General features: G+C 46.4%; 1 protein-coding gene across 1 annotated transcript in view; it reads right to left on the bottom strand.

Moving 5' to 3' along the window:
- Galnt17 (polypeptide N-acetylgalactosaminyltransferase 17) overlaps window positions 1–16,716 on the bottom strand; it is a 441,501-nt gene that overhangs the window by 199,311 nt on the left and 225,474 nt on the right. The window contains exons 4-5 of the mRNA XM_036171972.1: window positions 7,481–7,655; window positions 825–1,022 (exon numbers count right to left, since the gene is read on the bottom strand). Of these exons, the coding sequence (XP_036027865.1) occupies window positions 825–1,022; window positions 7,481–7,655 (373 nt within the window). The remainder of the gene's footprint in view (window positions 1–824; window positions 1,023–7,480; window positions 7,656–16,716) is intronic.

Below are 16,716 nucleotides of genomic sequence, written 5' to 3'. Positions count from 1 at the left end.
GGCAAATATCTGTACCAATGAGAACCACTGTTTCAAATGAAGGTGCCTGAGGAATGATGCCCAACATCCTTTGATGTGTGTGTGTGTGTGTGTGTGTGTGTGTGTGTGTGTGTGTGTGTGTTTGGGGACTGACAAGATGGTTCAGCAAATAATGACGCTTGCCATGTAAGCCTGATGGCCCAACTTGAATCCCAGACCCCACATAAAGGTGAAAGGAGAGTACGGTCTCCACAAAGTTGTCCTCCGACCTCCACGTGGGTGCCGCGGCACAAGCACACCCTCCCCCCTCCCCCAATGATAATAAATGAAAATGAAAACCAAAAGTCAGTTTCACACTAGGTAGAATGATATTGCCCCTCCCCCATGTCATACCCCAACCCCTAGAACCTGTGAAAATAACATTATAGGGAAAATCTTGGCCGATGTGATTAAATTGCCGATGTCGAGCTGAGAGGTTGAGATAATTTAGTGTTTTCACACAGGTTAACCAAGGGTGGGTAAGATCATAGAATGTGAAGCTACGGAACACCCGAGGAAGGATGAAAAACTGTATTATTGCCAATTTTAAACTTTCATTGCAGCCATATGAAAGCGGCGCCCAAGAACTATAGCTGCTGCTATAAAATACAATTGTCTCTCTCAGCAAGGAATTACTGATCCTAAGGCACCGTCATTCCTCCGGGAGCTGCTCGCACACCACTGCACCAGCCTTTGCCGCCAGTCTCTCCCAGCCCTTCTTCATGGCGCAAATTGACCCTTGGGCCTGGGGCCTCACTGTGCAGCGGATTTTTTACCGGCCCCACCAGAGCTTACTTGTCACAGACCTGATGGGGAGAGAGGGGTCTCCGGCGTCCCACCAGTCCTTCGGGGGGCTGATGTACATGCACCACAGCTCCCAACTGTACCCGTGGGCTGAGTTCTCATAGCGCTGCACCTCGAAGTTGTCCTGTTTGATGTTGTCGATGGAGGGGAGGATGACCCGCTTCCGGTTTTCCTGGATGCGGGACAGAACCGGCTCGGCCCTGCAAAGCAGAGAAGTCACAATCACATCTCTCTCCTGCGGCATGCATCAGCCAGCCAGCTTCTAAAACTGCCCCAAATGAAGAAGATTCAAAGGCTGCAACTCAGAAGGAAACCGTGTTACTCAAAGGCACGTGACCTACCCAAATCGGAGCATGTGATGGCCATGTAGGTTTCTATGGTTTTGTTTCCATTTTGTTTTGAGACAGGCTTTCATGTATCCCAGCCTGGTCTCAAAGACTGCGTAGAAGAGGCGAAGCCTGAATTCCTGATTCTCCTGCCTCCGCTCTGCTGGTGCTGGGATGATAAAAGCACGCACTACCATACCACACCCAGTTTATGTGAGCCTGGTGATCTAACCCAGGGCCACCTGTGTGTTAGGCAAGCACTCTACCAATCAAACTACATCCCTACCCTGATTGTGTTTTAAATTTAAGACTGTTCTGTTAAGTTGCCCAGGCTGGTCCTGAACTCCCATGTAGCCCAGGCTGTCCTAGAACTGCCAGTCTTCCTGCCTTTACCTACTAAGTGCTGGAATTAGAAGCATGCATCAGCCTCTAATGTAAATGCTCAGTTTATATAGTGCCAGGGATGGAATCTAGGACTTTGTATATGAAAGGAAAGCAGTCTACCAATAGACCTGCATCCATGGACACTCTGTATGTGTTTTCAAGTGTGCAGTATGCCTCTCATGCCTTCACTCATAACAAAATCACTATAATGATGCCTGTGTGGACAGGAGAGGCCTGGCAAGAGAATTAATGTGGAGTCTTAGCCTCAGAAAGTGCCAGACCTTCGAGTCACTTCCCCATCTCTCTCTCTTTCCTTCTCTCTGAGAATTTATTTTTATTTATGTATGTGTCTGTGTAGATATGTGCATGTGAGTGCAGTGCCATTGGAGGGCAGAAGGGGGCGCCAAATCCCCCAGAGCTGGAGCTCCTGGTGGTTGTAAGTCACCTGGTGTGGATCCTGGGAACCAAACTCAGGTCCTCTGTAAGAGTAGTACGTGTTGTGCCATCTCTCCAGCCCCAAGCCTTTTTATCCAAAACACTGTCCCCATCTCTGTATGATTGGCAGTTCTATATGATTTCCCCTCAGAGAACTGTCTGCCACCACTGTTGCTGATTTTTTTATTTTTTATTTTTTTATTTTTTGAGACAGGGTTTCTCTGTAGCTTTGTAGACCAGGCTGGCCTCAAACTCACAGAGATCCACCTGCCTCTGCCTCCTGAGTGCTGGGATTAAAAAGGCGTGTGCCACCACAGCCCGTCGGTTTTGTTTTTTTCTTTTTTCTTTTTCTTTCTGCTGGAACTAAATTTCCTATCCTCAAATAGGTCATTTCTGTGCTGGGTCTAATAAGCAGGTTCATTAGTTTCTTTGTGTGAGTTCGACTATTTTTTGTTGTTTTAATTGATTAGCTAATTGATTGCTTAAAAAGATCTGATTGGTCTGCAGGTGGAAGCCGTGGAACTAATTAAGCCCAAAGTCAGGCAAATCTTGACTCCCAGCTGTGCCTCCTCCCTCAAGGCTGCAGCCAGCACGAACTGGCTCCAGTTTCAAGGTGTTAGCTGGCTGGTTTAGTTCAGAGCAGATGGTCAAGAGGCACATCACAGGAAGGGATCACTTTCCAGGTTCTAGAAGCTAAAGATGGCTCATGGAAGCCGAGACATTAATCTTGCAGCTTGGATCAGAGCGTAGACTTTGGAAAAGAGTCAAGTGGAAAAATTCCATTTCTTTGTGCTCTTTGGAAGAATAATGAGAACTTACAGCCTGCAACAATCTCTTTTCATTTGCAGCTATTGAATTACCTGTTGGCTCAGCTCATCTTTCTATTTAAAATGAGCAATAAAATATACCCTGGGCCGTTGACTGCCTTCGATACATTTTACACACATGGTGGAGGTGCAAGCCAGAGGGGAATTATTCTCCTCAGCATCTGCAGCTTTCTCCCTCACATCTTCACTGGAGAGATTCTCTTTGTGGGTGGTGGGGGGGGGGGGGGGGGGGGATGCCCTTGGCAGCCAACAGAAAGCAGAGCCATTTAAGGAGCTTAGCTCTGATGTCACCTGTCCCGAGAAGCCATGCCTACTTTTTTTCCAGTAAGGAGGTTCACTTTTTCTGCACTTTTAAAATACATTTTTACTTTTTAATAAAAAAAATTGGTATTGTATGTGTGCAGTGATTTTTGTGTGTGCATATTCATCTGTGTGAGGGTATATGTGTACGAGTGCATATGTGTATGAGTGCACATGGGTGTGCTCACATATGCAGAAGCCAGAGGTCACTGTCAGATGTCATCCTTGATGCCTATCCACCTTTTTATTATTTTTCTAAGGTTTATTTAGTTTATGTATATGTGTGTATGTTTGTGTGTGGGATTGTGTTCCTGTGGTGCTGGCCTTATAGGAAGTTGGTTGTGAGCCGCCTGATGTTGGTGCTAGGAGCTGAACTTAGTCCCCTGGAAGAGCAGCAAGCACTCTTAACCATCAAACCATCTCTCCAGGCCCTCCATCTTTTTCTTTTTCTTTTCTTTTCTTTTTTTTTTTTGAGACAGTATTTCTCACTCAGCTCAGAGCTCACAGATTCCATTAGACTAGATGGCCAGTGAGCCACAAAGATCCTCCTGTCTCTACCTGCCCCAGTATTGGGGTTACAGGTGCTCACCATGGTACCCAACATGATGTTATGTGGGTGCTGGGGATCAGACCTCAGATTTTCATGCTTGCATCACAAGAACCCAACTGACCAAACATTCCCCAAGTCCCTCTTTTGCTTTTTTAACTGAAAAACAAAATTAATATTTTAAGTCAATCTTCAAAGGAATGGGTTTCATGGCGGTATTTCCATACATGCCCAGCCTTACACTTTCTACTTTCTCTGTGTGTGTGGTGTATGTACACATGTGTTTGCAGATGTGCCTACCTGTGCACCAAAGCAGAGACTAGAGGAGGATGTCAGGTGTCCTGCTCCATAATTTTCCACCTTATTAACTCAAGACAGGGTCTGCAGTGTACCTGGAGCCAATGAGCTTCAGCGAGCCTCGTATCTCCACCTGTGACAGCACTGCAGTTTCAGGCACACACAGGGCTATCCCTGACTTTTTTTTTTTTTTTAATAACATCAGTACTGGGGATCTGGTCACACATCCTCATGCTTACAGAGCTAGCACTTTCTATCAACTGAACCATCCCCCCTCCACCACCTTCAAGAATGTCTCCACAGTGCCGAAGCTTGGTCTCCCTCTCCATGACCTTTTCGCACTTCCTGTTCCTCCCCATTCCGCCCTGGGGTGTCTTGTGGTCATGGGACCTACTGTGTTTCCTCTGCTCACCTGACAAATCTGGAGCCCCCTCATGGTGGGGCTTCCACATGTGAATTGCTTTGCCAAAGCGATGTGGACCTAAGTAACAGTGTCACAGCTGGGAAGCAACTTGGATAGCCATCTCAAGTGTGGACTGAAGTTCTCACCTGTGTCAAGGATTCTGTAAGTCTGACTGGTTGTTTAGAACTTGGATGAGTAAGTCTGTGGGTGGGGTGGCTCAGTGGGTGAAGGCACCTGCCACTGGGCCTAACTACCTGAGTTCAGTCTCTGGGACCCAGATGGTGGGAGGAGAGAACCACTTCCCACAAGGTTCCCTCTGATCTCTGCTCATGCTCCACAGCACGTGATTGTGGAGACTTGAAATATTGAAGGTCCAGAGCCAAATTATCTGCTGCTCACTGGCTTGCTTACCCTGGCTTGCTTAGCTTCCTTTCTTATACTGCCTATCTCATCTGCCCAGGGATGGCTCCACAGACATACCCATAGGCCAGTCTGATGGAGGCCACTCCTCAACAGAAGTTCCTTCTTCCCTGGTGGTTCTAGTTTGTGTCAAGTTGATAAAAACGAATTGGCGCGGTATGCATGTGCACATACATGTAAATGTTTATGGGTACCAAGTAACAGCCTCAGCAGTCATGCTTTCATCCCCATCCCTAGAGTTGTTGAAGTAGGGTCTGTCCTTGGACTGGACCTCATCAACAAGGCTAGGCCAGATGGCCAGTGAGCCTCAGGGAGCCTCCTTTCTCTGCTTCGCCCCTGCAGCCTGCACCACCAGCCTGGCTTTTTCAGCTGGGTTCTGAGGCTCTAACTCAGCTGCTCACATATATTACTGACAGATCTCTTTCTCCAGACCCAGGCCAACATTCTCCCTGGATTCCAGGACACAGAAGACATTCAAGCTGAGTCACAAAACACCCAGTTCAAACGTCACAGGGAGAACAGAGGCATCCTTAGTGTACTGGTGTTACAGAATATTATTTTCAGGTGTGTTGCTTTTGTTTATGTTGCATTTGTTTAACTCCATGAAGATGTGTTACTGTGCCTGTCTAAAGCACCTGATGGTTTAATAAAAAGCTGGCCAAGAGCAAGGCATGAAGGAGAAAGGATAGGCAGGGCTGGCAGGCAGAGAGAATATAGAGAAGGAGAAGTCTGGGAAGGAAGGACATCAGGGGCCAGCCACTCAGCTGTACAACCAGCAACGGAGTAAGAAAGAAAGGTATACAGACGTAGAGAAAGGTAAAAGCCCAGAGGCAAAAGACAGATGGGTTAATTTTAAAGATAAGAAAAGCTGGCAAGAGACAAGCCACGCTAAGGCCAGGCATTCATAATTAAGAATAAGCCTCTGTGTGTGATTTATTTGGGAGCTGGGTGGTGGGCCCAAAAAGGAGGGGAAAAAACACCCAACATACTGGGCCACCGTGGAGATTTTTACCCAGTAAATGGTGAGACATTCTAATGAAGAAACACAGAAGGGCTTTAATTCAGAAAGGGGCATAGGATATTTTGGCTGAAGTATAAAAATAAGTCTGTATGGCTAAGGCTGACATCACAGAGCCTAGTTAGAATTAGTCCATAGAGTAATTAGGCTCTATTGGTCCAAGTCCGATTATACCTTTAAAGGAAGATGCCAAATATTGGCAATGTAGAATGCCCATTGTTTTGACTGATGGGACTGTTTCAGAGTGACAGTGGAAAATTCTGAGGGGGGGGGGCCCATCTGAACCAGGCACATCCCCAGCCTAGACCATTGTCATAGATACAGCAAGTGGCTGGGTGTGGTGGTGCACATCTGTAATCCCCGCTTTCAGGAGATGGAGGCAGGAGGTAAAGACCACTTTAAATTCAAGGCTAGCCTGAACTACATATTGAATTCTAGGCCAGCTGGAACTACACAGGGATTACATAGCCAAACACACCAAAGAATGAATTCAGAGAGCCATTGCGTTCCTGAGGGTGAGTGAGAAAGCACCAAGGTGGAGAGAGGGCGGTTCCAGGGGAGTAGTAGGAGGTGGGAGACGTGGTTAGGAGAGAAACTGATGGAGATGAGGTGACTGAATGGTAGGCAGGAGGTCAAGAGGTCAAGGCCAGAATCTAGTGGATAGAAGCACTAGGGAGATAAAGGATTTGATGAAGTACTTGACATGCAAGCGTGAGGACCTGAGTTCAATCATTGGAACACATGTTAAAAAACAAACAAACAAACAAACAAACAAACAACCCAGACATGGTGGCACCCACTTGTAATCCCAGAGATAGGAAGATCCCTGAGACTCACTGGTCAGCCAGTTAGCCGACTTGGTGAGTTCTTTGTCAGTGGGAGACCCTGTTTCAAAGAAAAGGGTGCGCGCGCACACACACACACACACACACACACACACACAGCTCCCCTGCCTCGTATGGACCCATACACCGTTGGGTCCTCTGCAAGAGAAGTTAGTACTCAACGCTAAGCCATTTCTCCAGTCCCTGTCTGTTGCTACTGTTTTAGAGAAATGACTTATTTTGGAGACTAGGACTCACGTGTCTCAAGCTGGCTTTGAATTTACTGACCACCACAATGATTGTGACAGTTCATTGTGACTATCAACTTATGTCTGTGAGGGCATGCCTGTGAAGTAGCTTCTAACATGGGCTAATTGAAGTGGGGAGACCCACCCTGAATGTAGGTGGCATGATCCTGTGAGCTGGGGTCCTGGATTGAATGAAAAGGAGAAAGTGAGTTGAGCACCAGAATCCATCTCTGTCTGCTTCCTGACTGCGGATACAATGTAACCAAATGCCTATCATTTCTGGATACAATGTAACCAATTGCCTCACCTTTCTGCCATGACTCCCTACCAAGATGGACCATACCTTCAAACCATGAGTTAAAGTTGGTGTCTTTCTTTTGTAAGTTGCTTTTTGCCAGGTACTTTAGGTTATAGCAATGTGAAAAGTGACCCATAGATTGACGGTAGCAATGACAGTGTCTAGAAAGCCAGCCTGTGATTTACTTTTCTTGCTTCCAACTTTATCCCAATGGCCTTCCCACCAAGCATCCCTTCGCCATTCTTCCAGTGGCTCCCATAGAAACAGGCGAAAGGTCCCACCTCCCAGATTCAGCCCTTTACTAAGTGATAAGTTTCGGCTCATGACCTACCAGCCAGCAGTGAATTCCACATGGGCATCGAAAAAGCCAGTGACCTGGCCAGTGGCCGCCTTCCAGCCCTCGATGCGTGCTCGGATCAGGCCTTCTCTTTTTTGATTGCGTACCACCTTCACCAGCCCAGGGTAGCGTTTGTGGACATACTCTTCCAAGGGAGCCTTCAACTCCTCTATAAATGACAAAATGCAAGACATGAATCACCTTAGACCTGCATCCCGAACACTGTGATGGGGCTGGGTAGATATTTGATTGTTAAGAGTACTTACACCTAAGAATACTAACACCTCATAGAGAGCATCAGAGTTCAGTTCTTAGCACCCATATTGGCTCCTCAAAACCCCCTGTAACTCCAGTTCAAGGGGATCTGACTCTCTCTTTTGGCCTCTGTGGATGTCTGCATACATGCGCATATATTCACATGCAAAGATACAAATATGCACAGCTTTAAAGTATTGAAAATAAACATTGTAAACCTTCAGGATACCTATTCGTCTTTACAAAGTCCCTTGAGTGCAAAAAAGTAGGCATGTGAGAAATTTTAACTCTCTGGCATTTAGAAAGTTGGGATATATCTCCATGCCCTCATCTAAGTTAGTTGTGCTATGACACATGTGAGTAGTTAACATTGACTGTCAATTTGGCAGAATCTAGACTCATCTGGGAAGATACACATCTGGGCAAATCTGTGAGGCAGTCTCTGGATTAGGGTGAATGAGGTGGGAAGACCCCTACTAAATGTGGATGGCACCACATGTGGGGTGGACTGAATTAAAATGAGAAGGTGAACTGAATACCAGCATTCAGCTCTCTCTCTCAACTTCCTGACTGCAGGTGCAATGGGACAAGATGCCTCACTCTGTCACCCCGCCATGCCTTCCTCACAAGGATGGACTGTGAACCTTCAAACTGTGAGCCAGAACAAACCCTTTCTTCCATAAGTTTTTGTTTGATTTTTTGTTTGTTTGTTTTTCGAGACAGGGTTTCTCTTGGTGTAGTTTTGGTGCCTGTCCTGGATCTCGCTCTGTAGACCAGGCTGGCCTCAAACTCACAGACATCTGCCTGGCTCTGCTGCCCAAGTGCTGGGATTGAATGCGTGCACCACCTCCACCCAGCCCCAAAAGTTGTTTTTGCCAGGTATTTCTGCCATAGCCACAAGGAAAGTAACTAAGGTAGTGTGGAAAGGAAGGGGAAGAAAAGCTATTCCATAGAGAACTCAACACCCTCATCGGCAAGAAGCCAGCTTCTGCCTCCTTAGTGCTGAGATTAAAGATGTGCACTATCACCCCTGTTTTATGTTTGTTCGTTTTGTTTTTGTCTGTTTGTTTGTTTTTTGAGACAGAATCTCTCATTGAACCTGGATCTTGCTGATTCATCTAGACAAACTGGCCAAGGAGCCCCAGGGATCTTCCTGCTTCTGCCCCTTCAGTGCTGGGGCTAGAGACACCCACCACTGTACGAAGCTCTTTTATGTGGCTCTGCTGTAGAGACCTCCAAATGTTCCTTTAACAGAAACTATGCAGATCTTTCACACCTTAAGGATGCCCAGCAGCTTTTGCAAATTGAAGGGCCTGTGCCTTCAGCAGATGTAGGGGCTGGCCTCTCTGGTCATGGGTTTTGTTCTTTAAAGACACAGCCATGTGGCACCAAGAAGAAGAGAGGATGGGGTGTTCTGACAAATAGGGAGGACTGAGTAAGAAAAGGTAGAGGGTCACGGAAATTCATGTCAGACAAGGGCTGGGATGCTGGGCAGAGAGGAAGGTCTGTGCATGGTCCTGCCACCCCAACACGAAGCTCACCTGCTCAAATTCTAACCCTTCCCCACCCCAGTACTGGCCATGGTGTGTATGGAGAAGTCAGAGAGCAACTTGCAGGAGAGACTTCTTGCTTCCCAGTGTTTGGGTCTGAGGAGGATGCTCAAGTTGTCACACTTGCCGGCAATCTCCTTTACCTGTGAGACATCCCCCCCTCCCACCCCGCCTCCCTCAATGGTTCTTATTTCTCCTCTGTTCCTCCACACGGTTTTAAGGAATCTGAATGGGGATTTCAGAACTGTGCAGATAGCCTGAGGAAGTCATGTCAGAGGTGACAAAAAAGGCCACAGATGAAAGTATTTCAGCTAGCCACAGAAAGAAACTATTTAGAGCCAGAAAATTAAGGGAGATAGTGCCAAGTTAGGCAGGGAGAGAGGGGATGTGCACTCACTATTCCACCACACATTTACACACACACACACACACACACACACACAAAACCCATATCACCACAGGGCTGGTGACCTCTTGCACCTGAGCAAAGAATGATAAGCCTACTAGAAAATAGTGAATAGGTGGCCAACAGGAAAGCCTGCCAATGGCAATGGATTAAATACTATTCATCTGAAATTAGCTTCTGAGAAAGAAATGGTCCTAGGGAGATGGCTCGGGGAAAATCACTCACTGTACAAGCACGAGGACTTGAGATTGGCTCCCCAGCACCTATTACAAAGCCAGGCACGGTGGCATGAGCCTGTAATCCCAATACCAGGTGGGGAGGATGGAGACTGGAAGATTCTTTGACTGCCAGCCTAGCTCCAAGTTTAGTGAGAGAACTGTTTTCAAGGGACTAAGGTGGAGAGAGATTAAGAGAGAAGATACCCAACATTAACCCCTGGCCTCCACAGGAACACATGTGTGCATATGCGTGCATATAACACACACACACACACACACACACACACACACACACACACACTCAAATAAAAAGGACTGGGGGTGGGGTGTTGCTCAGTGGTAGAGTATATCCAGGGCCCTGGTTCAATCTCCAACACCAGGGGAAAAAAAATAAAGTCAGTAAGAACAACACTTTGTGTAAGTTCCTTTTCTCCTCAAGACAAACTCAAATAAGAAAACAAAAACCTATTTCTGCTGAGATAAATGTTTACCTTCCAGGACTAGAGGAAATCCGATACTAAATTGGCCAGGTGCCATTTGGGAATCCTTGTGTGGCTGAGGGTTTTGATAAACAGTATTTGGGGGAGTTGGGGAGGGCAAGGGGGGAAGCGAATGCCACCCCAGATCCAAAGGGACTAGCAAGGGAGGCGCATCTGCTCCTTGGCAATAAAAGCAACAACTGTCATCCAGGCTTAGGGCGTGTAAACTGGAAGTGAGAAGGGTTCAAACACTACAAACTAACGGAGGAGGTTGTTATTACAGAATTCTATGCAGACTCCTCACGCTCATCAGTGTTAGCAAATACTCCTTTGGTATTCTCTTGTCTCAAAGGGCTAACCCAGGAGAGTCTCCCCACCTACTCCCCAAATCAATATGAGAAGCCCTGGACCACACAGACATGGGCCTGGAAGGTGGCCATTCATCCAGGGTCTGGGTGGAGTTCATGGATCCCTCACAGTGAATAACCTCACCCTCCAGCCTCACTGTCACTAGGACTGCAGGCTGAGGATAATCAAAGACTGGTGGATGCATGAAGAATTGGTCTGTGCTTGAGAGGGTTCTAGAATGTTAATTTGCATTGCAATCACTGGTAGGTCTGAGTTATAGCCTAAGAAGTTGTGTGTGTGTGTGTGTGTGTGTGTGTGTGTGTGTGTGTGTGTGTGCATGCTTGCCTGTGACTATGTGAGGGTATGGTCACATACTAATAAAACACATCTTTAAAACCTACAAAACTATTTGTTCCTGGAACTTTCCATTTAATTTTTAGATGATTTGCACTATAATTGACTGAAGCTAACCCAAACTATAGAATGCAAAAATTCAGGTAAAGTGGTGGGTGATGACCATGCTACCCCAACCAGGATTTTATTATTGTTGCTATCATCAGCCGCCCACTCCCAACCCCCACTGCCACTCTGATTACTGACACCACTCCCAGCCCACAGCTGCTGAGATAAGGGACCTGCTGCTCCCTGGGAATGTGTGGGTTGTGGCAGCTGAGGATGAGTGAAGAGCACATATGGCGTGTTCCAATTAGAAAACAGAACAACAGGGCCTGCCTCCAAGCCAGGCAGTCTTGGAGTCCGAGTCACTCGGGAGCCCATGAACATCTGAGTTCCCCGGCTTGTCTCGAAGCTGGCCTACTACAACCAGCCTCAGCGGGGTTGGCCAGCAGCCGGGAGGAGTGTCATGCCAACACAGGAAGTCTCAGAAAGCACACATAACAAAAAAGGTACCACTTGAAACATCTGGAAAAAAAATATTCAGGTCGGTAGTATAAAGTACATCCAAAGTGTCCTAGGAACATTCTATCATGTTAATCATAACCCCTGAGCCCACTAAAGTGGTGGTTCTCAACGTGTGGGTCATGACCTTTCTGGGGGCGGTTGGATGACCCCTTCACAGGGGTCGCCTCAGACCATTGGAAATATCAGATATTTATATTGTGATTCTTAACACTAACAAATTACAGTTATGAAGTAGCAATGAAGATCATTGTATGGCTGGGGGGGGGGGGCGGTCACCACAATGTGGAGAACTGTATTAAAGGGTTGCAGTATTAGGAAGGTCGAGAACCGCTGCTCTAAAGACTTAGCCTGGCCCCTGGTGACCCGTGACAACATTTCCTGTATCTGTGGGTTTGCCAAGTCTCGATAGTTCATAAAATGAGAATCCCTTGTGTCCGCTAGTCTTGCTCACAAACTCTTTTCAAAACATTGTATCCACCCTTGCTGTAGAAGGAGGGAGAAGATGTGTGTGGGCAGTGGCACGTGTGTGGGGAGATCAGAGGGCCACTGTGTGGAGGTAGTCTGTTCTACCTTTATGTGAGATCCAGGGTTGAACTCGGGTCGTTGGGTTTGTGTAAACAAGTGCTTTTACTTGCTTAACTGTCTTGCCATCTCAGTCACTTTTAAAAACATATTTATTATCTTGAAGTTGTGTGTGTGTGTGTGTGTGTGTGTGTGTGTGTCTGTCTGTCTGTCTGTGTTCCAATTTGTTCTAGTTTCATTCTGCTGCAGTAGCAAACCACTCTGACCAAAAGCAATGCAGGAGAGAAAAGAATTCGTTTGACTGACACTTCCAGTTCATGGACTATCAGTGAGGCAAGTCAGGGCAGGCACTTCAGCAGAAACTTGAAAGCAGAACTGCATGCAACTCCATGCGGCATCACCTCTGACCAGAGAACTCACTCACAGCCCAGGAAGTGCAATAGGAATCACCAGGAATGCTCCTTGCTGGACCTCTGGTAGGCTCATGCTCATCTAGCTTTCTTATACCTTCAGGACCACCTGCTCAGGGAATGGTGCCGCCCACAGTGGGCTGGGCCCTCCTTTATCAATAAAAATCAAGAAGGTGTTCCTCCCTGCAACATGCCCACTGCCATTCTGACCTGGACAATCTCTTAATTAAGGTGACTCTAGGCAAGGTCAAGTTGACATTACAGCTAAGTAGACACCACCAATCAATTTCTCCATGGTTGGTCCTTGCTCCTGGCCAGTTCTCTGTACTCTCCTGGGTCACCAAAAGCCACCACCTATCTGGAAGGATCTAACATGACACGTAGATTGGGACCTTCCAATGGAAACTGTTCATTATGGTCCATACCTGTAATCTAAGTGCTCCTGGTGGTAGAGGCAGAGGAATTGGGAGTTTGGGGACATCCTCAGCTATGTGAGACTTGGTCTCAAGACAAAATTTCTTCAGGCTGGATGAGTGGATTGCAGTACCCCCAGAGGGTGGGGTGGGGGTCCTGAGTCCTTGCATCATGTTAGCATCCCATAATTTCCCCAATACCAGCCTTTGGTTGCACCCATAATGAGGTTCACTGAGACTGGGGTTCAATGACATTCAGCTCAGAAGACACAGTTTTATCACAGACATTCATTGAGACACTTCACATTTCCCAAGCATCATTTTTCCCTGAGATATTTTCATATTTTATGTATGTGCAAATCAGTTATGAAAAAAATAGACTTAAAATTCCTAGATTCCCAGGTGTGCATGAAAAGATCTTTATGCCTAAAATAACCAGCCCACTAACTATATAAAGTGCAGCCGAACCAAGACCAATGCCTAGCTAATCTTCACAGTTGCCTTGATTGGATTAAGAATTACTGAGGCACATCTTTGGGTTATGTTTGTAGAAACGTTTCCAGAGGCAATGAACAGATGGCAGGTGGGGAGCCCATCTTTAATGACAATGGCCCCCTACCCTGGTTGTGCAGCCATTTCCTCCTGGAAGGAGGTGTGGGGGTCATGAGACTCAGGAAGTAAAGAAACTTCACCTTGTCTGGGAAAATGGAAAATTACAAGATACCCCGGACCCTTTCCCCTCGATGTTACAGAAGCAATACAAATGCACTGGGAGAGGAGACTGGCTAGCTGAGCTGTCAGGAGGAGCTTTTCAGACCCATGGAGCTGCCAGCAGGTCATGTAGGAGAACTCTGAGGCTTCAGCTTTCAGGAGTCTTCATCCCTATCAGGATGGCTTGTTAGTGATGCAGCTACATTAACCTGTCACCCAGACTCCTGTTAATAACACCAAGAAAACTCACCAGTCGGACTTTGGTAGAACCATTATTTTGGTCTGCCATGTATTCTCATTCTGGAATGAACAGATACATGTGTTGTGTCTATCTAGAAAAAGCTACACACCATGCACGGACTGCTTAAAATGGAAGGGGGAAAAAAATAGAGCCAGCCAGCTGAAGGCTGGCGTTCTGTTTTTGAAGCTTCCTGCTCCACCTGGATCCAAGTGAACTACCTCGTGTTTACTCTCAATTAACACCCTCCCTGCAGCCACTGTGTGCATCACCTCAACTGAAAGCCCCTACAGCAACCCTGTTTTCCCCACCATGATAAACCAGTAACAAAGATTCTATTATCTTCAAACTTAGGGTTTGGGAGTGATCCATGGCTTAGTGGGAAAGGTGCTTCCCTATGAAAGCAGGAAGAACTGACTTTGACTCCCAGAACTCATATTAAAAGTCAGGCATGAGGACTGGAGAGATGGCTTAGAGGTTAAGAGCACTGACGGCTCTCCCAAAGGTCCTGAGTTCAATACCCGAAACCACATGGTGGCTCACAACCATCTGTAATGAGATCTGGTGCTCTCTTCTGGCCTGCAGGGATACATGGAGACTGAACACTGTATACATAATAAATAAATAAATCTTTAAAAAAAAGGAAAAAGGAAAAAAAGTCAGGCATGAGGCTGGAGAGAGGGCTCAGCGGTTAAGAGCATGTACTGTTCTCACAGAGGACCCAGGGGTGGTTCCCAGAATCCACATAAGGCAGCTCACAGCTACCTGTAATTGCAGAGCCAAGAGACATAGCCCCTTCCTCTGGACTTCATGAGCACTCACATTCTCATGTGCACACACACACACATATGGGTGCATGCACACACATATACACATACATTTAATTAAAAATGATAGATTTCGGTATTTTTGTTTTTTAAAGCCAGGTGTGCATAGTATCATGGCTTATAATTCTAGCTTGAGGGACGAAGAATCTGGTGGATTCCTGGGACTTGCCTGTGTGTTCTGGGCCAGTGAGAGAGAGATACTGTCTCTGTGGGGGAGCCCAACACAGCTTGACCACACAGCTGCCATGACAGGCTTAGAAGCCCAGACACAGTTTCTGGCAGGCAAGACCTGGACCCAGGAAAAGCCATAAGCTGACCCGACCCAGGGAGGGCCTGCATCTAAGAGGAAATACCTGACATTCCAAACATTCCCTATACCCCTTAACAAATCAGCCAATCAGGTTTCTGAACCCTGGAAATCCCCTCACCCCAACCTCTGCTATGATAAAAACCCCGCCCTGCCTGGGCTCTGGGCTCTCTGCTCTTGTGGCTGCATTGGACAAAGAGTCCAAGCTCTGAGCCTGAAAATAAAGGCTCTTTGCTTTTACATATGGGATTTGGTCTCTGTGGTGGTCTTTTAGGGATCCCCAAGATCTGGGCATAACATCTCAAAAACAAACAAGAAATCAAGGTGAACAATGCCTGAAGAACAGCTAAAGCTGTCCTTGATCCTCCCTAGGCATGCTTACACATGTGTACATACTTACACACGTGTACATACTTACACACAAGTGCATCTCCACATGCACACACAAATAAATGAATGAATATTTAAGAATTGGAATTTTTTTCAAAATGAATGAATTCGGGTTTGTAGGACCTGAAATTCATATACTTTGGGAGATTCCTTTTTATGTAAGAAACAAAAACTCTTATTTTTATACTTTTGCAAAAATATGGGCTGGGGAGATGGCTCAGTGGTTAAAAGTGAACACTGCTCTCCCTGAGAATCCAAGTTTAGGTCCATGTCAGGACACTTTCAACCACCTGTAACTTCAGCTCCAGGGGATATGGCACCCCCTTCTGGCCTCCACAGGCACCTTCATTCACACATGCACATGCCCCAAACAGACATACACATAATTTAAAAATAAAATAAGAGAATTTCTTTATAAAATACTTAAATATTTAGGTAGGTCCCCTGGGGTGGCTGTGAAGGGTATCCCAAACAAGAATATAAAACTGTGAGCCTGGTGAGATGGGCTTTGGCAAGTCAGAGTTCCTACCCTGACAACCACTGTTCTTTTTCAAACATCCCAAGTACTCGGCTTGGATGTATCACTAATGAAATATTTATATCCCCAAATTGCTAATGAAGCTGAGTAAAAATGTCAGCTAATCAGAAAAAGCTCCAGAATATACCATTTATGGAGATTAGACCCCCTTTCATAATCTAATGAGGATGTCTCACAGACTTTAACAAGCCATAATGTGTATTGAGTCTTTATTAAGGGCCGCGGGCGACTGTGACTTTACCTATTTCAACTCTTCCTGCCTTCTTTGCAACCCTGTTTAAGTAAAAGGGTATTATGATCACCAGTTTATAGATAAGAAAATGGAGGTGTGCAGAGGGTTTGTGTCATCCCAGGATTCATAAGATGGAAACTAAACCCCTGTCCATGCATGGTGGGATGTACCTGTAACATCAGCCCATAGGAGGTTTGAGACAGGAGGACTGTGAGTTCAAGGCCAGACTAGGCTACATAATGAGACAATATCTCAAAACAAAACTTAAAAAGGGACCAAGGATATAGTTCAAAAGTAGAATGATTGCCTAGAATCCCCCAATGAGGGGCTGGGAGTGTGGCTCAGCATTAGAGCACTGCCAAGAACCCCACAGTGAAGGGCTAAGGCCATGGCTCAGGAGTGGAGTTCTTGCCTGGAATCTCCAGTGAGGGGTTGAGGTTGTGGCTCAGTGGTTGATCACTTGCC

This window comes from Onychomys torridus, chromosome 22 (genome assembly GCF_903995425.1).
Source record: "Onychomys torridus chromosome 22, mOncTor1.1, whole genome shotgun sequence".
Classification (NCBI taxonomy): domain Eukaryota; kingdom Metazoa; phylum Chordata; class Mammalia; order Rodentia; family Cricetidae; genus Onychomys; species Onychomys torridus.
The sequence above is the reverse complement of the archived record's forward strand: the minus strand, read 5'-3'. Positions and strand labels throughout refer to the sequence as shown.